Source organism: Oncorhynchus nerka, linkage group LG20, assembly GCF_034236695.1.
Source record: "Oncorhynchus nerka isolate Pitt River linkage group LG20, Oner_Uvic_2.0, whole genome shotgun sequence".
Classification (NCBI taxonomy): Eukaryota; Metazoa; Chordata; class Actinopteri; order Salmoniformes; family Salmonidae; genus Oncorhynchus; species Oncorhynchus nerka.
The window spans coordinates 64,399,766-64,422,416 of NC_088415.1; the positions used below are offsets into that span (position 1 = coordinate 64,399,766).

Sequence of the window (22,651 nt, forward strand, 5' to 3'; positions counted from 1 at the left end):
GAGAACATCTTCCTAATATTGAGTTGTCTCAATTTGTCGGGGCATGGACACACACACTGAACAAAAATATCAAACGCAACATGCAACCATTTCAAAAGGTTTTACTGAGTTACAGTTCATATAAGGAAATCAGTCAATTGAAATGAATTCATTAGGCCCTAATCTATGGATTTCACAACACTGGGAATACAGTTATGCATTTGTATAGTCAGATACCTTAACAAAAAAAGGTAGGGGCGTGGATCAGAAAACCAGTCTAGCTCCTTTGCATAGAAGCTGTTGATTGTGGACGGTGGAAGGTTGTCCCACTCCTCTTCAATGGCTGTGCGAAGTTGCTGAATATTGGCGAACTAGAACACGCTGTCGTACACGTTGATCCAGAGCATCCTAATTGGTGACATGTCCGGTGAGTATGAAGGCCACGGAAGAACTGGTACATTTTCAGCTTCCAGGAATTGTGTCCAGATCCTTACGACATGGGGCAGTGCATTATCATGCTGAAACATGAAGTGATGGATGGATGAATGGCACGACAGTGGGCCTCAGGATCTCTTCACGGTATCTCTGTGCATTCAAATTGCCATCGATAAAATGCAATTGTGTTCATTGTCCGTACCTTATGCCTGCCCATACCATATGGAGCACTCTGTTCACAACCTTGACATCAGCAAACCACTCGCCAACACAGCACAATACACGTGGTCTGTGGTTGTGAGGCCGGTTGGACGTACTGCCAAATTCTATAAAGGATGGAGGCGACTTACGGTAAAGAAATTAACATTAAATTATCTGGCAATAGCTCTGGTGGTCATTCCTGCAGTCAGCATGCCAATTGCACCACCACCACTTAAAACTTGAGACATTTGTGGCATTGTGTTGTGTGACAAAATCGCTAATTTTTGAGTGGCATTTTACTGTCCCCAGCACAAGGTGCACCTGTGTAATGATCATGCTGTTTAATCAGCTTCTTGATATGCCACACCTGTCTGGTGTATGGACTATATTGGCCAAAGAGATATGCTCAGTAACAGGGATGTAAACAAATTTGTGCACAGCAGAATATATATACATTTTTGTGCGTATGGAACATTTCGGGAGTCTTTTATTTCAGTTCATGAAACATGGGACCTGCACTTTACATGTTGTGTTTATATTTTTGTTCAGTGTATATATAATTTTGAGTTGCACACCCCCAAGTTTGCTGGATGTCCTTTGGGTGGTGGACCATTCTTGATACACACGGGAAACTGTTGAGCGTGAAAAACCCAGCAGCATTGCAGTTCTTGGCACAAACCGGTGTACCTGGCACCTACTATCATGCCCCACTCAAAGGTACTTAAATCTTTTGTCTTTCATTAACCTGTCTCCTCCCATTCATCTACTCTGACTGAAATGGATTTAAGAAGTGATATCAATAAGAGACCATAGGTGATCATCTGGATTCACCTGGTCAGTCTTTGTCATGGAAAGAGCAGGTATTCATAATGTTTTGTACTCTCAGTGTATGTTAAATACTGTCAAATCAATACAAAGCATTCCTCTCTACTCCTACGGAAAAACAGAGGGTAAGAACGATCCAAGACAGGTCCAAATATCTGAGATAGAGAAGCACAATGACCACACTAACCTATCTTTGACATTGAAACTACTGTACCAACATATCAACAACAGTGAAGGTGATCCGTGCTTGAAACGATGTGGTCAGTGGTCCCATTCAAACTGGAATGGGCGTGTGTCAGTGAAACCATTATAAAAGCGTAATGATTATAAATACTAAGCGTCATTAAGGAGGCGTCGGTTCCCAATGCTGTTGCTATGCGGCGTATCAATCATGTTGATTGATCATCTCTGGCTCCAGTGACATCAGTTTTATGGCCTTAGAGATGGGACTGTGTTTTCACAATGCCATCCAATTAGAGCTGTCCATTCATCATCAGACTGGAGAATCATTATTAATTGGGCAGAGGGGTGGCTGCCACTCCCCTGCTGAGCTGAGGAGAGATTCACAGCTACTGGAGCTCAGGGCGGTTGGTTCACAATATGGCTAAAAACTGGAGAACATTAGGGGTGACTATACATAGACATGCACTTCAATAAGGTATGCTAACCAGAATCACTAAGTTTGCACCTTTTTTTCAGGAAGCTTGCCATTTCAGAATGTTTTGACTGGTTTTAGAATGTTTCTGTATTGTTGCAAATGGTTTCAGATTGTTTTGACTGGTTTTAGATGTTTCTGTATTGTTGCAGACGGTTTCAGAATGTTTTGACTGGTTTTAGAATGTTTCTGTATTGTTTCAGACGGTTTCAGAATGTTTTGACTGGTTTTAGAATGTTTCTGTATTGTTGCAGACGGTTTCAGATTGTTTTGACTGGTTTTAGATGTTTCTGTATTGTTGCAGATGGTTTCAGATTGTTTTGACTGGTTTTAGATGTTTCTGTATTGTTGCAGACGGTTTCGGAATGTTTTGACTAGTTTTAGATTGTTTTGACGAGTTTGCAGAACTAGTGTCTTCTAGAACTCTTAGCCTAACTTCTGGCTTACCTTCATTGCCTGCAGACGGCCCGTCTGGCTTGGTGATGCCCGTGCTCTTTTTCCGTCTGTGTTTCTTGCGGTTGGCGTGAGGTGAGGGGGGAGGCTCCAGCTTGGGACTGGTGGCACTGCCCACTCCAGAGCTGCAGGTTAGGGGCTCGCCCATCCCGTTGGCTGTGGAAAGACGGAGAAAATCACTGATCACTAAGAGAAACCATAATCAACTATACTTTTGACAGGTTACGTACAAGATGTTTGATACTCTGTAAATACGCACGCAGAAACATATTACATTTGGATTTCTAGAAGGGAAAGACAGAAGGCTATGTATGATTCATGAGATATTGACTAGTGATGATGTACCATGTATTATAAGAAATATCAGACAGTGTTAATTCATACCAACCAAATGAACACAAAGTGATCCCAATGAAAAAGATGTCAACCCAGCACTCCCGATACTAGCGATCCAAAAGTATCTATACTGCTGTGGCTTTAGAACAGATGAAGGAAAGACAGACAGGTATGGGGGCAGGTCAGCTAACAAATGGTTAGTTAGGTTAGCCTCAGGCCAAGCTCTCTATATGACTGTCAGTGACTGACAGGGGGCTAAGAGCCAGCTTAGTTTCTGGTAAGGTATTTTATAAATGTGATATTAACCTGCGCCACCGTTGGGCAGAGATGAGAGAGAGGGATAGGGGGCTGAAGGGATGGAGGGGGGTGTCAGCTTGCCATCTTTCTGGTTTCCTGACATTTGACATCACTTTCCTTCTTCTTCTCCCCCTCAGGATGCCATTATGAGTCCTGGGAGAGATGGGGGCCGGGGGCCTCAGGGGTCGGGGAGAGGGAGGGAGGCAGCGAGGGCCGGGGCCAGTCCATGAGCCCCATATTTCTCTCCTCCTACCACCCCGTGTGGAGAGCAGGCAGGATCCTCCATTGTCTACCATCAAAAGCTCATTGTAGTGTGGCAAACGCCATTCATTTTCCCTTCCCTCTTCCCTCCACACCTTCCCAGCCGCAGGGGAGGAGGGCGGTAGAGAAGAGAGAAGGCGGCTTGGATCAGGGATTATTGCTGTTGTTGTTGCCAGTTGCACATACTCTAATGTCGCCACTGTCGCTGGTTGTGCCATTAGCCACTAGTGTACAACATCAGACATTAGGCCTAATTTGGTCATTACCTTATGGGAGATGGGGCTGTGTTGGAGGGAGGAGAGGGATGTGGGATGGGCTCAGCAAGGGGTGAAGGATGTTAAAGTGGAGGATACGGGAGATCTTTAAAAGGCCTCAGGCGGCCAGGTTGGAGCGTGGAATCACAAATATAGGAACTAACACACTACCGGTATTAGGCATACATATATGCTTGGGATTATTTTAGTTATCATTGATGTACATCAAAAAAGGATGCATCATGTGTCTCCACCGATACAGCTAGTATACCTGCTAGTTGAATTATCAGAATAATATTTACATTTCGATTGTTCTTGATCTTATTTCACATAGATAATAGTCAAACATGGACAAATATGTAGAGGAAAGACACAAAAAACAACAAAGACTGATTATTGATTGTAGCACCTTAATAGATGCTGTGGGTTTAATAAAGTATATAGTGACTGTGATGCTCAGTGCTGGCCTAGCCTACTACATCACCAGTCCTCTCCCTCGCTCTCCCCTCCGCTACTCACCGGGTGGTTTTGAATGGCAGCAGAGCCATACATGTAGCCGTGGCGTCTGTTTCAATTTCCCTGCTTCTCCCACAACAGCCCCCCTGAGACCAGTCATTAGCTGGGCGCAGACAGCTGGGGGCACAGGGGTCCACAGAGTACCCCCCTCCCTCCCTTCCTCCCCTTTTACCCCAGCGTCTGTCCCGCCAGCACTGCTCCGTATGGCAGCTCTGAGAGGAGAACGAAGGGGCCCCACCCCTCCAACCTTGTTCAACTCTGGATGATGACAGCCAGCATTTGTTTAATGTGGCTTGAGGTGAAAGGGGAGGCCTCCCCTCTGTGGGCCCCGTCGTGTCATAAATACTTCTAATTATCAATTTTTGCCCCCAATGTTGTGGAACATGACCCATGATCCGCTGCTCTGCCTGCACCTGAAACATGGGTCATATTCATCAGGGCACACCGTAGCAAAACGTTTTGCGACGGAAAACAAATATGAGGTTGAAATACATTGCCGTTTGTCTTTGGCTCAGACTTCCCTGTCACTGACTCAATAGGTGAAATATGTTAATCTGTCAAGCTACATCCATTGGAGCCATATGATTACAAACTATTATAAAGCCATTGATAGTTATGTGTAGACAAAATGCTATTACTCACTGATAAGAGGCTGTTAAACCACACATACACATAAATGAGCAATGCCATGAACCCACTCTCCGAGGGTCTCTCGGGGAGAGTTGTGACGTGCAAAAAAACGCATTTCCAATACACACATTCATATTAATACACACTTGTACATGTGTGAAATAGGACAAATATTATCACCCACCAAATAATATTTTTTTATAGTGCAGAGTGAATGTAAACGTCATCTAAAAAGGGACCTACTCCACATTTAAAAAGTGAAAGAATATGATTGAATGTAAAAAACTAAAATAATTGTCAACTGAGATGTTTAGATTGTTTTCAGACGGCTTTCCTTTAACTTTTCACCTGGGCCTTGCTCCTTTCATATTTATTTTGATCCGGACAAACTCCCCAGTCCCTGCAAATGACAAGCACACCCATAACATGATGCTGCCTCCACGATACTTGAAGGTACAAAGGGTTTCACTCGGTGTTGTGTTTTATTGGATTTGACCCAAACCTGTAGTTTTTAATTGAGGCCAAAAATGTATTTGCGGTGTTGTCTTGCAGTATTAAATCAACTTTTATTGGTTGTGTACACAGATGTGCAGAGATAAGATAATGTTTCTAGCTCCAACAGTGCAGTCATATCTAGCAATACACACATAATCCAAAAAACAAACAAACTACAGTATTAAGAAATATCAGAATGAGCTAAATCAGAACGAGTAAATTCAGAGTCCAGCCAAACGTTTGGACACAACTACTAATTCAAGGATTTTTCTTTATTTTCACAATTTTTCTGCATTTTAGAATAATAGTGAAGACATCAAAACGGTGAAATAACACATATGGAATCATGTAGTAACCAAAAAAGTGTTAAACAAATCAAAATATATCTTAGATTGTAGATTCATCAAAGCAGCCACCCTTTGCCTTGATAACACTTTTGCACACTCTTGGCACTCTTTCAACCAGCTTCATGAGGAAGTTATCTGGAATGCATTTCAATTAACAGGTAGGCCTTTTTAAAAGATAATTTGTGGAATTTCTTTCCTTCTTAATGTGTTTGAGCTAATCAGTTGTGTTGTGACAAGCTAGGGGTGGTATACAGAAGATAGCCCTATTTGGTAAAAGACCAAGTCCATATTATGGCAAGAACAGCTCAAATAGGCAAAGAGAAATGACAGTAAATCATTACTTTAAGACATGAAAGTCAGTCAATACGGAACATTTCAAGAACTTTGAACGTTTCTTCAAGCGCAGTCGCAAAAACCATCAAGAGCTATGATGAAATTGGCTCTCATGAGGATCGCCACAGGAAAGGAAGACCCAGAGTTACCTCTGCTGCAGAGGATAAGTTCATTAGAGCTACCAGCCTCAGAAATCGACAATTAACTGCACCTCAGATTGCAGCCCAAATAAAGTCTTCACAAAGTTCAAGTAACTGACACATCTCAACATCAACTGTTCAGAGGAGACTGCGTGAATCAGGCCTTCATGGTCGATTTGCTGCAAAGAAACCACTACTGAAGGACACCGATAAGAAGAAGAGACTTGCTTGGGCCAGAAACACAAGCAATGGACTTTAGACCGGTGCAAATCGGTCCTTTGGTCTGATGAATCCAAATTTGAGATTTTTGGTTCCAACCGCCATGTCTTCGTGAGGCGCAGAGTAGGTGAAGGTGACTATACATATATGATAAACAGAGAGTGGCAGCAGCGTAAAAAGAGGAGTTAGGGGCACACAATGCAAATAGTCCGGGTAGCCATTATGGCTTGGGGGTAAAAACTGTTGAGAAGCCTTTTCGTCCTAGACTTGGCACTCCGGTACCACTTGCCATGCGGTAGTAGAGAGAACCGTCTATGACTGGGGTGTCTGGGGTCTTTGACAATTTTTAGGGCCTTCCTCTGACACCGCCTGGTGTAGAGGTCCTGGATGGCAGGCAGCAGAGCCCCAGTGATGTACTGGGCCGTGACGAGCTAAATTGGGTTCAAGTCCGGGCTCTGGCTGGGACACTCAAGGACATTGAGACTTGTCCCAAATGTACACATAGTCATTCAATGACTATGTCAGCAGTCTCTAAGGTGCAGGGTAGAGTACCGGGTGGTAGCCAGCTAGTGATGAATGTTTAACAGTCTGATGGCCTGGAGAGAGAAGCTGTTTTTAAGTCTCTCTGTCCCAGCTTTGATGCACCTGTACTGTCTCCACCTTCTAGATGGTAGCAAGGATGAACAGGCTGTTGTTCGAGTGGCTGGGGTCCTTGATACTTAACATTACAATTGACATTTTCACTGCCATCCACTGCCAAGCCAGTAATGTGGAGTGAATGCAATGTTGTCGATCCCTTTGTATTTTCAAGTACTGTGGTGGCAGCATCAAGTTATGGCTATGCTCGTCACCGGCAGAGAATGGGAAGATTGATAGGGTCAAAATAAATATGAAAGGAGCAAAGCCTAGGTAAAAAGTTAGAGGAAAATCCTCTTTAATCATCAGGAAACTTAACCCTGGAATTATGCCAAAGACAAAGACAAAATGGCTTTCCAAGAGGTATTGAGTGTTCCTGAATGGTCCAGGTTTGAATATAGCTGTCCATCAATGATTCCTAACAAAAGTTTGGGACAAAAACAACAGATATACAGTATGTTGCCCTAAGAGTTGTGCAAGGTTGGTAGAATCTTGTTCAAAACGATTCACAGCTGTAATGGCGTTCACATGTGATTCCACCCAGTATTAACTCTTGCGGTGTTCAGACACACACAATCAATACATCCTCATCTTATATCTCTTAGTCATTTTGAAAATGTTCTTTCATTTTTCTTTTCCTTTGAAAATGCGGATGAGGTTGTGTAGATCTGTAGGGGGGGGGTATCCCTTTTTAGATCCCATTTTAGGGCAGCAAAAATGTGAAGACTGTGCGAGAGGTGTGTAGACTTCCACTAGCGACGGTATCAGGGCCAGCGCCAGAACGAATCAGTCGGGCAGGCATTTGATTTCCATACTAGAACCATTGAGCCTCGAGGGACCCCCCCTTCAAGCTAATGAGCATTCTCACTGCAACATTCTAAGAGTGTAATTAATACATTTCATATGTGCTATCGCAAAAATAATAATTTGGTTGTGTTTGTGAGGGTCTTCGGTGACATTAGAATACAAAATACATATGTTTCAAATAACACAAACGATGGAAACATCAGCAGCCTAAACGTCGCCAAGTGTACTTGACAATAGTGACAATCGGCACCAAAGCAATAATGGCATTATAATGATTATAAGTGTAGATATGACAGTAGTCAAAAAATGGTCAATTATTGTCAGCTCGTGCTTACATGGTGTACGTCTTCACACAATGCCATCAGTTGGAGTGTGTCCGTGTCACATAAACAAGACGTACGGCAATGCTCTCTCAGCGATGACATTTTGTGCTGATAATCGTCCCGTAACATTGTCACCGGCTTTTTCTATCCAAGCAGTACCGTCCCTTCCTCTCTCTGATCTCGTCGGCGGTGGCGCGGGCAACTGCTGAGTGTATACCGTTATGGCTTTTTAGCTCTTAGGCTTCGGAGGTGTAGGTTCAGGTTCAGGCTCAGGTTCAGAATCATCAGAGATGTCATAATGATTAATTTCTTCCCCGCCATTCGGAGTCATTTTCATTCAGACTTTCGTAGCAACGATAACGCAGCATGTGCATCCATTAGTGTTGGTCTTTTTGCCATTGTAAATTATGTACACGCTCATTTTGTACTAGGCCAAAGACTGCTTGGATTTGGTGGACTGATAGAGGGTCCACACCATTTTCAGTTTATAAACAGAATAGATCAATACAATAGAATGGCCCGCCCTGTTCTTCATTCACAATGGGTGATTACATAGTTATGCATCGTTCACTTCCGCTCGCTCATCAACTCGCCCATTCTTCTCCTTTCTCCCCATCATACCTTACTTCATTTATTGAATCTGTTGCTACGTGTGTGAAATTAGTTTTGGTATAGTTTAGGTTCAGTTTTGAGGCAATTATCGGCGTGATTGTCAACTGGGCACGGCACCTTCAACTATCGGGAGAAGGAGAGGAGCAGGCCCTACTGTCGTAAGAAGGATGGGGCAATGGGGGAAAACCATTTCAAAAACTGGTTATAACAATGAAAGTGTGTGTTAAAGAGAAGTCAAGGACAGAGTGGGGCATGACTTAAAAAATGTCAGAGTAATAAAAAAACAAACAATGAGCAGTCCAACTGACTGCTTTAGTGATACTAGAGTGGGTTTTATAGTAAATACATGTCATTTAACTGTAAAATTACCTTTTAATGTGGCATGAACACAACCAGTCATGATGGTCAAACACAACCAGCATGGAGGTCAAACAAATCACTTCAAAAAGTAGGTGACCTTTGCACGTTTGTCCAAAAATAATTCCAGCATCCAAAACAGTGCACTACGCACCCACCAACTTTCCTTCAATTCCAAAGTGGCTGAAACTACTATCTCACCAGAGAAAGCATCGGAGAGAGCGAAACAGCGCCCCTCATACTTACTATATGTAACCCATGTATCTGATGCTGTATGGACAAAAAGAGTATGACATGTTGCCGTCCTTAGCGTTTAATTAGCATACTCTTTTTGTCCAGACAGCATCAGATACATGGGATACACATACTGACAGAGGGGTCCTGTTTTGCTCGCTCTGATGATTTATATGAGATTGATGCGTATTTCTGTCGGTGCGCATCTTGGTCAAATAAATGATCAATATTTTAATCATTTTATTTGGACGGGCAAAGAGATACAGTAGAGCGGGCCGGGCCCTGTAAGGCCCGCCCATAACGCCAGCCCTGAACTGTATCAGAGATTACCTGGCTCATCTGAAGTCCTCCTCAATTCAAAGCGATCCAAATCTGATGGATCACATTCAATTTACCATAATAAAACTTAGCAGGAACGGCGCCGCCGAATGGCTCTCTGTTTAAAATGGAGGTCCTGTAGCCTACTGTTATGAACCGCTCAGAGAGTTCACTTTGGCGTTATTAGCTAGTGGTTATGAGGGGCTGTCGGGAGCAAGAGAGCGAGGAAGCGAACAGCGGTAATGAGGCGCGCTGAGGATCACAAGTCTCTCTCTCCTCTCAGCTAAGTGCCATGCAGCCCCTCTCAGCTTCTCCTCTGCTCTCCTCTCCTGGGCATGCGGGTACTGTGGAATAGGTATCAGGGCTAACCTGTGATTACAGTTTATTACACTCCCGCCAGGGAGATGACAGTTTAAACATGCTTCATGACGAAGACTGTGGACGAGACAAAGAGAGGGCTAACAGCTCGCTAACTGCCATAGAGGGTTGAAAAGAGAGAGAAAGTGAAATAGAAAGATAGAGGGACATAATGAGAGAGAGAAGTTTTCATTTCATTTGTAAACGCGTAATTCGAGAGGCTCTGGCAGCACTGTGATTTTGCCGGTAGGTCACTTGACACAGCAGCAGCTCACTGCCTGTCCTCAATCAACGACATCGGCTGCAATTAATGGCAAAAAAAATTAGAAACAATCACCGCTTCCCCCTTATTATCCTCAATTAGAATGCACTAATCAAGGCCTGATCACGCTCTGCTGCTCTCTTAAAACTAAATGTAAAACTTCATTACGGACCTGGCGTGGAAATCAAACTCCACATGCAACACGCTCTCCAGTACCCGATGGGAGGGCAGAGTGGAGTTACAGCAGTACCCAACCTGAACAGAACTGCCTGGTCCTGCATTCACTTACGCATTGCCTTCGCACTGAAATACCTTCACCAGAGAAGCCTGGGTGAATACCTTTAAAACATACACGGATGGTGTATACACCTACTTCCGTGTAAAATAAATAAATAACTCTCACACCCTCAGACTTGGTCAAACTGTTTCCTGTTTCCCAGATGCCCCCATGTTAGCAGGACACTACATATTGTACAACAACAAAACTTTGCCTGGGGGGGCGGGGGTCAATGTTCGTAAAAAATATCACAGCACTTAGGTGCCAGTTGAGTCTATTTCTCATTGAATCTAGGCGTAAAGGATGAAGTATATGAAGGAGGGAAAAAACAAGCCCTGTGCGGGTCCAGATTAAGAGTGTTCTCTTGAATTGCGAAGCAATAGACAAAATGCGGCTGAGATTTAATCAAAAGGCAGCGTTCAATATTCAAGAGACGTAGCGAGCTCCCCGTGCATCTCCTTCTGCCTCTCCCTCAATAGGTTTACAAATGAGGACATCCTTTAAATAAAATGGAAATGGTTACCTGGGCTAAAATACATTTTATACTTCAGCCTATCTGCTTTTTTTCTATATTCATTTGGCTTCCCAGAAGGACAGTGTTTTATGTTGACTTGAAACCGTGACGGAGTGATTGGGGGCGTATTGAAGTCTATTCAAATCGTCAAACATGAAGGGTCTGAGCGGTGGACCGCCCTCCTATTGATTATTGAAGAAACCACTAGGGTGAAAAAAATAACGGGGTCACAATTAAATCAAGTATTATGTTGTTACCTTCTAGTCCTCCAGTCACATATATTGGATGACCGTATCCTGCTACACGTTTTAATTCAGATCCTCTATTTACAAATTAATGTATGGCATACCCAAATAATGCTTGTAAAATGTCAAAAACACACACAAAAAATGTCCTTAAAGTCTACTTGTTTTCAAGTTTTAAAGCCCTTCCCCATTGTATGGAATTGGCAACGCAAGAACAGGGGACAAAGTAACATATTTACCCTTTGATGTGACTTCTCTAATGTATCTATCATTTTCAGCTCATTTGGCTCATTCGTGGTTACCTTCAAGAGAACCATTTAAATAATTGAAAAAAAAAGAGAGTAATGGAGGGAATTGTAAATCTGGTCTAGGAGAAGTCTAGATGGTAGCTAATGAGTTATGTTAATATGAAGTCAAGTCCTCTTAGTTTACCAAACAAGGAAATAGATTTTAGCTGGCTGTTTAGTAAGTAGAGTGTCCATAGATTGGCATGACAGCACAGTGTTTGGCAATACACATATACAAATTACATCAACATTCACACACCACATTCACCAGACACGTGCTTCTCTCCTAAACAACATGCACAACGCATGTAGCCTAGAGTACAGACACAAAAATACATGCGAAAACACACAAATATGCATGCACGCACACACACACACACACACTCACAGCCACACATTTATTTGAGAGGACCCCACCACGCTCTCTCCTCTAAGTAATTCTGCTTTGGGCATGCTGCTGATGGGAGAGGAGAGGGGTAGTGGGTGATGATAGAAGTGCCTGCCTTCCTGCGTCCAGGCAGAATTGATCGTTTGGCAGTTCCAAATGAGAGACGGGGCTCGTCTGCGGAACCACGAGGCCGTACGCGCAACGCAGCGTTGGACTCCAGCAGCGCTCGTAAAGAGCGCTCTTTAAACTGCCGGGGCCCCTGGGAGCCCATGGGGAGAGGGCCGCCGCCGCAACCGCACTAATGAGAACTAGCAGAGTGCAAACATGCATGGAAATGACTGTTATTCTGTTGATGTGCATTTAAGTGCTTTTTTACTGCCAACCACAAAGAGAGGGGAAATAACTGGTGATGAATGGTACCCCGGAAAGCATTCATTTTCCTATTGCGGAGAGAGAGAGGGGAGGGGGGAGAGAGAGAGAGAGAGAGAGAGAGAGAGCGAGAGAGAGAGGAGCCGACACGCATAGCGAATGTATTATTTTACTTCACTCAAGTGCGCTGACAAGGCTCTATGATGGGGAGGGAGCGGAGTGAGGGTGCCGGGATGGCAAATAACCTTCGCTCACTTCCGCCGTCGTCTTTCGCTTCTGTCAGATAACAATATGCGAAAAAGTCACAGCGCCCAAAGCCCTGATCACCTCATTACGAAAACAAGCTTTGTTATATTCCACCAATTCCAGGTCCTATTTATTAGGCACCAAACGGACGAAAACTGATTGAAACAAGGAGGGACTACCTGAACTTGCCCAATAAGAAATGCTCATTTTAGCTTTCTGTTGCAAAACATTTTGCTACAGTGTGGCCTAATGAATTCGACCCCGTGCACAGCTGTTGTACCAACACTGATATGACTGCACCAGATCTGTTCTGGATGTTTTCTATTGTTCATTGTGTGTCTGTCTATTTCAATTACATTGAATGGCTGAGACTTCATTGAGAAAGTAATGGGAGTGGAGAGGAGGAAGATAGAATGAGGGTAGAAAACAAGGAGAAAGGATGGAGGAAGAGGGCAGGGGGGGGTGCTCGTCAGTCTCACCGGCCCCGGTGCTTGCACTGGTGTTGATGACGGCCTCGTTCCATTGGTCGGCACTGGAAACAGAGAAGGAGCGTTGGTGCATGCTGTCCTTACTGCCACCGAAGCCCACCAGGCCTCCTCCGCTGACCGAACGCTCTGACTGGAGGGATGTATTGCTGTTAGAATGGGGCGCACCTGGAGAGAGAGAGAAAGAGAATTTAAAATAATGTAATGCATACCTGTACATGGAGGTGCATTTCACTGAAGTTAGAAGTCTCTTTTGTAAATCCAAGTGTATGTTGCATCAAACAAGCCACATACACTGAGTGGATAAAGCATGACACAGACCGACAAGGTGAGTCCAGGTGAAAGCTATGATCCAGCATAGTAAAGTTGCACAATGCTGCCGCCACCTTCCTTGTGTTCTTTCTCTGTGTTACATGTGTAAACCCTCCTAACCCGTCTGCCTCCCCTCATCTCCCCCTCTCCCTCTGCCTCGGTCTCTAATTAGCCCTTAATTAACAAGATACACTGATCGCTAATTATCTCGCCTCATCCTTCTGACTGCCACATCCATCTCTCCCGCCGTCGGCAGGCAGGTCCCCTCTTTCTCACCGACTTCCAATCAAGCAAGCCACGGATGCCTCCCTGCCTGCCTCCCTTTACTAATTCATGGGATAGGCAGCGCAGTGTGGGGTCCTTCCCTCCTGTTCCAGTCTCGACAGCCACACAACACAATAGATCCTGACTTGACTTCTTCTACAGTTATAGCTATAGTTCCACAGAATGCATATTTTCATCTAGAGTGTGTATATATATATATATATTTATTTTTTTTTATTAAATGTATTAAATTAAGCTTGTAATAATGATTTTCTTTTGCAACAAAATGATGTCAATTAAAACTTAATTGATTAACTAACACTAATTCACAATCAAAATAACCAAAATAAGTCCTCCTTGGTTGATTAGGTAAATTATCTACATGGTATTCATCAGTAAATCAACAGCCTTATCAAGTATAGGTTTTTATTGTCAGAGGTGCAATAAATAAATACATACTATAAAAGTTGGCCATGAGAGTTTGTTACCACACACATGAAGCCCAACTAGAGATAATAGAGTGAAAGTGTAACAATACGACCTACTCCTTAGGCTGTACTAAAAACAAAGAGAGTAATCAAGTATACTATAATCTCCGCTGGATATTCTCCCCCAAAAAAATGATAGACTAGAAGCAATAATTTAGCAACAGACTTAATCTACTCAGAGCAAAGACTTATGAGAGGGTAGCAGTCAAAAACTTTGTTTCGGTAAAAGTCCTATATTTATTTTATTAATTGTAATAAGATGACTGACAAACAGCACACACGGCAGGGCCTTTTTATTTCACAATTACAAGACTTTATATAAAAAATAAAAAAAACAATGTTTGATTGAGGTTTAACAACAACAACAGTTGCTAGATATACTGTAATGTGTGCCGTGTGTAAAGTAAACTAAGCGGCGCTGCGCTCTTGTTAGGATAATACGTCCTTCTCATTAGCGGGAGTAATAAGTGTATCAAATTCACATAATCATGTCTAATTAGTATCAGTGTTTATCTTGTTGGGCCCGGGAATATTTATCTTCAGGTCCCAGAGGGGAGGGAGGGATTGCAGCGAAAGAAGGGAGTAGAGAGGGGGAACCATGCTGGGGAGTGCTGGCTGAATTAGCATCCCCAAATCAGGGCATTGGAGAGAAGAAATAGAGGAAGGGGAGTTCGAACCCCAGGAAACTTATAAAAAAATGTAACTTTCTAGACTGTAAGTGAGAGAAAAATCATCACATTTAGAGAACAGGATAGAACATATTACAACAGATTAGAACAAAATGCCTTAAAATTCGCCTGGAAAATAGTGCCATCATCGAACAGTGCTTAGTATTATTAGTATATTTAATATACAGTGCATTCTGAAAATATTCAGACCCCTTGACTTTTACCACATTGTTACGTTACAGCATTATTCAAAAATTGACAAAATAGTTTATTTTCCTAATCAAATCTACACATAATACTCCATAATGACAAAGCAAAAATATAATATTGTACAAGTGTATATAAAGAAAAATGGAAATATGACATTTGCATAAGTATTCATACACTTTACTCAGTACTTTGTTGAAGCAGTGATCACAGCCTCAAGTCTTCTTGGGTGTGATGCTACAAGCTTGGCACACCTGTATTTGGGGAGTTTTCCCCATTTTTCTTTGCAGATCCTCTCACGCTCTGCCAATTGGATGAGGAGTGTTGCTGCACAGCTATTTTCAGGTCTCTCCAGAGATGTTAGATCAGGTTCAAGTCCGGGATCCAGCTGAGCTACTCACGGACATTCAGAGATTTGTGCCAAAGCCACTCCTGCGTTGTCTTGGCTGTGTGCTTAGGGTTGTTGTCCTGTTGGAGGGTGAACCTCCGCCCCAGTCTGAGGGCCTCTCTTTACTTTGCTCCGTTCATCTTTCCCTCGATCCTGACTAGTCTCCCAGTCCCTGCCGCTCAATAACATCCAATAACATAACTCAATAACATCCCCACAGCATGATGCTACCACCATGCTTCACTGTAGGGGTGCTGCCAGGTTTAGTCCAGACATGACGCTTGGCATTCAGGCCATAGAGTTCAATCTTGGTTTCATCAAACCAGAGAATCTAGTTTCTCATGGTCAGAGTCCTTTAGGTGCCTTTTGGCAAACTCCAAGTGGGCTGTCATGTGTCTTTTGCTGAGGAGTGGCTTCCGTCTGGCCACTCTACCACGAAGGCCTGATTGGTGGAGTGCTGCAGAGATGGTTGTCCTTTTGGAAGGCTCTCTCATCTCCACAGAGGAACTATATAGCTCCATCAGAGTGACCATCGGGTTCTTGGTCACCTCCCTAACATCCCAAGAATGCTTTTGACAACAAAATGTTTGTTTTTTCCCCATACATATATTTTTACAATGACAGATTCTTGGAATGTTATGTGCACAGCATCTATAACATCCACCACAGAACATTCCCCACACATTCTCATTAGGTTTCCAAGTATTTTAATAACACAATATAGCAGTAATGTTTTTAGAACATACTGTGAGAGCAATCAAAATGGTTCTGAGAAAACATTACGGGAACATTCTGCTAATGTTGATGGAGATATTATTTTTAAAAATGCACATAACAACAAGTAGGGAATATTCCCACAATGCTCTCATTAAGTTATAGTGTGACATTATGACATGATTGTTCCAATAACGTTCCCTAATCATTCATGTCTGGATTCAATTCAATTGGTTCTGAGAAAACATTACTGGAATGTTCCGATAACATTAATGGATATGTCATCCGAGACACCTATATCAACAAGCAGGGAAGCTTAGATTTGGTAGGATCTCTATGCAGGGAAACTTTCCCCGTTACTCTTATAAAAGTTACAATGTGATGTTATGAAATGATTGTTCCAATAACGTTCCCTAAACATTTTTCAGCAATCATGTCTGGATTAAATTAAATTGGTTCTGAAAAAAACATTAAGTCTAAAAGTATCTGGTGTTAAATGTACTTAAGTACGTACAGTGGTAGAAAAATCACTCAATTGTCATACTTGAGTAAAAGGAAAAAGGAAATGGTATACATCAAATTCCTTGTATTAAGCAAACCAGACGACACGGTTGTCTTGTTTAAAAAAATGTTTTTACGGACAGCCAGGGGCACAATCCAACACTCAGACATAATTTACAAACGCAGTATTCGTGTTTTTTTTTTTTTTTTACCTTTATTTAACTAGGCAAGTCAGTTTAGAACAAATTCTTATTTTCAATGACAGCCTAGGAACAGTGGGTTAACTGCCTGTTCAGGGGCAGAACGACAGATTTGTACCTTGTCAGCTCGGGGATTGGAACTTACAACCTTCCGGTTACTAGTCCAACGCTCTAATCACTAGGCTACCCTGCCACTAGGTCAGTGAGTTCGCTAGAACAGAGGCAGTAGCGATGACAACACGTTATATTGATAGGGGCGTGAATTGGACCATATTGCTGCCTGAACATTCAAAATATAAAGAGCATTTTGGGTGTCTGGGACAATATGTGGGAGTAAAAAGTACATACTTCTTTAGAACTGTTGTGGAGTAAAAGTAAAAGTTTTTCCAAAATAAAAATAGTAAAGTAAAGTACAGATACCCCAAAAAACAAATAAAGTAGCACTTCAAATTTCTTTACACCAATGCTGTAGGCTACTTAGTCTGGCGCGACACCAGGATCCTAATGTTTCTAGTGGATTTCCCTTTGTACTGAAATCGTATGGCCTCAAAGCTCATCACTAAGCTAAGGCCCCTGGGACTAAACACCTCCCTCTGCAACTGGATCCTAGACTTCCTGACAGGTCGCCCCAGGTGGTAAGGGTAGGCACCAACACATCTGCCACGCTGATCCTCAACACGGGGGCCCCTCAGGGGTGCGTGCTCTGTCCCCTCCTGTACTCCTTGTTCACTCATGACTGCATGGCCAGGCACGACTCCAACACCATCATTAAGTTTGCCGATGACACAACGGTGGTAGGCCTGATCACCGACAACGATGAGACAGCCTATAGGAAGGAAGTCAGAGACCTTGCCATGTGGTGCCAGGATAATAACCTCTCCCTCAACGTGATCAAGACAAAGGAGATGATTGAGGACTACAGGAAAAGTAGGACCGAGCACGGCCCCATTCTTATCGACGGGGCTGTAGTGGAGCAGGTTGAGAGCTTCAAGTTCCTTGGTGTCCACATCACCAACAAACTACCATGGTCCAAACACTCTAAGACAGTAGTGAAGAGGACACAACAAAGCCTATTCCCCCTCAGGAGACCGAAAAGATTTGTCATGGGTCCTCAGATCCTCAAAAAGTTCTACAGCTGCACCATCCAGAGCATCCTGAATGATTGCATCACTGCCTGGTATGGCAACTGCTCTGCTTCCGACCGCAAGGCACTACAGAGGGTAGTGCAAACGGCCCGGGGCCAAGCTTCCTGCCATCCAGGACCTCTATACCAGGCAGTGTCAGAGGAAGGCCCTAAAAATTGTCCAAGACTCCAGCCAACCTAGTCATAGACTGTTCTCTCTGCTAACGCATGGCAAGCGGTACCGGAGCGCCAGGCCTAGGTCCAAAAGGCTTCTTAACAGCTTCTATCCCCAAGCCAGAAGACTCCTGAATAGCTAATCAAATGGCTGCACAGACTATTTGCATTGCCCCCCCTCTTTTAAGCTGCTGCTACTCTTTGTTTATTTCTATGCATAGTCACTTCAACTCTACATACATGTTCATCTTACCTCAATTACCTTGACTAACCGGTGTCCCCTTCACATTGACTCTGTGAAGGGGACACCGGTTAGTCACAAATGACGCAGAGTTAAAGCAGTTCTGCATAGAGGACTGGGCCAAAATTCCTCCACAGCGACGTGAGAGACTGATCAACAACTACAGGAAGCGTTTGGTTGGAGTCGTTGCGGCTCAATTTGGCACAACGAGTTATTGAGTGTAAGGGGGGGGGAATTACTTTTCAGACAGGGGCAGTGGGGGTTGCATAACTTTATTGACGCAATAAATTAAATAAGTATGCAATTGTTGTGTTATTTGTTCACTCAGGTTCCCTTTATCTAGTATTAGGTTTTGGTTGAAGATCTGATAACATTTAGTATAAAAAAATATTAAAAAGTAGAGAACATTTGAAAGGGGGCAAATACTTTTTCACAGCAATGTATGTCTTAGTACATATGCAAGTACACCTTACCGCAATCTGCCAAGCAATCATTTAACATGATTTCTGAAATCAAGTTTGCAGGGAAAATAAAAGTCAAAACCTCCCAACTGTACAGTATACACTGTAAACAGGATTGGTCGGGTAAGAAACAATAGAGGATACTTCTTTTTCTAGATTTAGTTATCCTACCTTTTGAGAGACAAAGGCTATGAAGCAACACATTTATTTTGGTGTTAGTCCCATCCCAGTGGCACAGGAATGTACAATAAATGTCTAATAAAATGGCATGCAATTCCAAAATAATTGCCATATATGTTACTACAGTACATGGAGTGTTGTACAACTAACTTCCTCAACGGTAAGATATCCCTAACACATTAAGGGAACCTCCGTGGACTGTTCAAAACAAAAAAATAGAAATGACATTCTAAGAACGTCGAGGGAATGTTTTGTGCACCCGGATACAAACATTGCAAGAATGTCATCACAACTGGACAGATTTTGTGTTGTGGGAACCTAAAGAAATGTCTTACAAACTTTTAAATGACGTTAAAAAAATGTGTTATGGGAACATTCTAGAAACAAATGTTTTCGCAACCAAATAGCAGATTTGTAATAATCAAGCACATCTGAACAGTTTTTGTGTTTTGGGAACATCTCTTCCCACCAGACGGTTCCCACAACCTAATGAAACATTATGGGAACCTTTAAAGAACAGACGAAATGTGTTCTGGGAATGTTCTTGCAACGTCAGGCAAATGTTTTATACAAACACTGTATAACCATCAGCACAAGTGGATTTTTTTTTGTGTTATGAGAACATTTGCCGTAACCTAACGAATGTTCTTGGAACTTTCACAAAAACAATTTTGGTTTGCTGGGATGATTGACAATTTTAAATCTGAAGTTAACGTTTTGGGCGACATGACTAAATTCACATAGAAATGTGAGTTAAAGATCTGTCATTCTCATTGAAAACAAATCTAAAAAGTGCAAGATCTGTTCTAAGTGTGTTATTTCTATGATTCCTGTTCTCAGGTTTAGTTTTTGCATCTTTTAACTTTCAGTTTTGTACACCAGCTTCAAACAGCTGAAAATACAATATTTCTGGTTATGGAAAAAATATTTCACAGCGGTTTAGATAGTACAATGATTCTCTACACTATTTTGTACTTGCTTGTCTTCTCCAATAAACTGAAATTATGCAAACTATTCTAATTTTTGCAACCAGAAAATGGCAGAGCGATATCTGCATAGTGCATCTTTAAAGCAGAACAGAAAAACAACATTTACAACCTTTGATATTTTGACAAGACATATGATACTGTAGTCTAATAGGTGTGCTAATACTATTTCTATGGGGCAGATAGAGAAGAGTTCTCCCCTGAGGCGACCAGCTGATTATAGCTCCAGTGTAATTACATTATCCGCTGCTTTATGCAGGAATGGTCTAGGTATACTCTGTGGGGACTAATTGATGAATACATGTTTAATTCATTAATCATTAGCATCACATTTGACAATTAGACATGATTGTTACTTGAATTTTAAATATGAATCCAAGCAGGGTTTGTGTATTTATTTAGCGGGGGGAGAAAGTCCCCTTTTGGAAGGCCAAGAGTCATACTACTTGTTAGAATGTGTTGTTGGCCTGTGTACTATCACTAAGAAAATATCTAATGAAAACATCAAAATCCTAGCAGAAGTACTTTTGCCTTGTTAATCAGTTTCTGTGGTTCTGGTGATGTTGTTGTGAATGTAAACAATGGTGCACTCTGTATCCATGTTAGAACATTCTACTTTCTAACACCGTACACATTTCCTGATTGGCAATGGGGTATTCCACCTCCACGTCAAGAAACAATACAGCATATCTCCATGTTCATTTTGTCATTCTGTCTCAGACATGTACTGTAGCACATTGTGGGTGAACCTACCTAACTTTTATTGCCCCGGGCACTGTTTCCAGCCGTCCATTCTCCATTGGTAAATGTCTGGAGGTAAGTGTTTGTAGTAATGAAATACAGCACCATCCTGAGACAATCACACACCAATTACCTGTCAAAGCTAGTCAACTGGCTATTTATATAGGCGGAATTTACACAAGGCACATTGCCTTCTGAAAGAATTCACACCCCTTGACTTTTCTAACATTCTGTTGTGTTACAATCTGAATTTAAAATGGATTCAATTGAGATTTTGTGTCACTGATCTACACACAATAACCCATAATGTCAAGGTGGAATATTGTTTGTCTCATTTTCATTAAATTAATAAAAAATGTAAAGCTGAAATGTCTTGATTCAGTAAATATTCAACCCCTTTGTCATGGCAAGCCCCTCAATCAAGTATTGAATTTCATGCACAGATTCAACCAAAAAGACCAGGGAGGTTTTTCAAAGCCTCTCAAAGAAAGACACCAATTGGTAGATGTGTAAAAATATAACAGAAGCTGAATATCCCTTTAAGCATGCTGAAGTTATTAATTACACTTTGGATGGTGTATCAATACACCCAGTCACTACAAAGATACAGGCGTCCTGCCTAACTCAGTTGCTGGAGATTTCAAACAGTTAAGAGTTGAATGATTGTGATATGAGAAAACTGAGGATGGATCAACAACATTATAGCTACTCCACAATACCAACCTAAATGGCAGAGTGAAAATAAGGAAGCTTGTGCAGAATAAAAATATTAAGTAAAAACTGAACTTTTTGTCCTGAATACAAAGAGTTGTGTTGGACTTGCCCCGAACATAGCACATAACTGAGTACCAGTCTCCATATTTTCAAGCATGTTAGTGGCTGCATCATGTTATGTGTATGCTTGTCATCGGCAAAGACTAGAGAATTTTTGGGGATAAAAAAAAATCCAAATACAGCTATATATAAGCCTACAGGCAAAATGCTAGAGGAAAACCTGGTTCAGTCGGCTTGCCAACAGACACTGGGAGACAAATTCACCTCGCAACAGGACAGTAACCTAAAACTCAAGGCTAAATCTACAGTGGAGTTGCTTACCAAGACGACATTGAATGTTCCTGAGTGGCCTAGTTACAGTTTTGACTTCAATAAGCTTCAACATCTATGGCAAGACTTAAATGGTTGTCTAGCAATCATTAACAATCAACTTGAGCTTGACAGAGCTAGATGAATTTGAAAAATAATAAAAATGGGCAAATATTGTACAATCCAGGTTTGCAAAGCTCTTAGAGACTTATCCCAAAAAAACTCACAGCTGTAATCACTGCCAAAGAAGCTTCTACAAAGTATTGACTCAGGGGTGTGACTACTTAGGTAAATGAGATCTTCCTGTATTTCTTTTTCAATACATTTGCAAATATTTATAAAAACATGTCTTCACCTTGTCATTACAGTGGGGCAAAAAAGTATTTAGTCAGCCACCAATTGTGCAAGTTCACCCACTTAAAAAGATGAGAGAGGCCTGTAATTTTCATCATAGGTACACTTCAACTATGACAGACAAAATGAGACAAAATAATCCAGAAAATCACATTGTAGGATTTTTTATTTATTTATTTACAAAGCATGGTGGAAAATAAGTATTTGGTCAATAACAAAAGTTTATCTCAATACTTTGTTATATACATTTTGTTGACAATGACAGAGGTCAAACGTTTTCTGTAAGTCTTCACAAGGTTTTCACACACTGTTGCTGGTATTTTGGCCCATTCCTCCATGCAGATCTCCTTTAGAGCAGTGATGTTTTGGGGCTGATGCTGGGCAACACGGACTTTCAACTCCCTCCAAAGATCTTCTATGGGGTTGAGATCTGGAGACTGGCTAGGCCACTCCAAGACCTGGAAATGCTTCTT

At 42.1% G+C, this 22,651-nt stretch overlaps 1 protein-coding gene across 1 annotated transcript in view; it reads right to left on the bottom strand.

Annotated features, from left to right (window-relative positions):
• The window catches only part of LOC115102958 (arf-GAP with GTPase, ANK repeat and PH domain-containing protein 3-like), a 139,337-nt gene that overhangs the window by 49,250 nt on the left and 67,436 nt on the right, over positions 1-22,651 (bottom strand). The window contains 2 exon segments of the mRNA XM_065005681.1: positions 2,543-2,704; positions 13,088-13,261. Of these exon segments, the coding sequence (XP_064861753.1) occupies positions 2,543-2,704; positions 13,088-13,261 (336 nt within the window).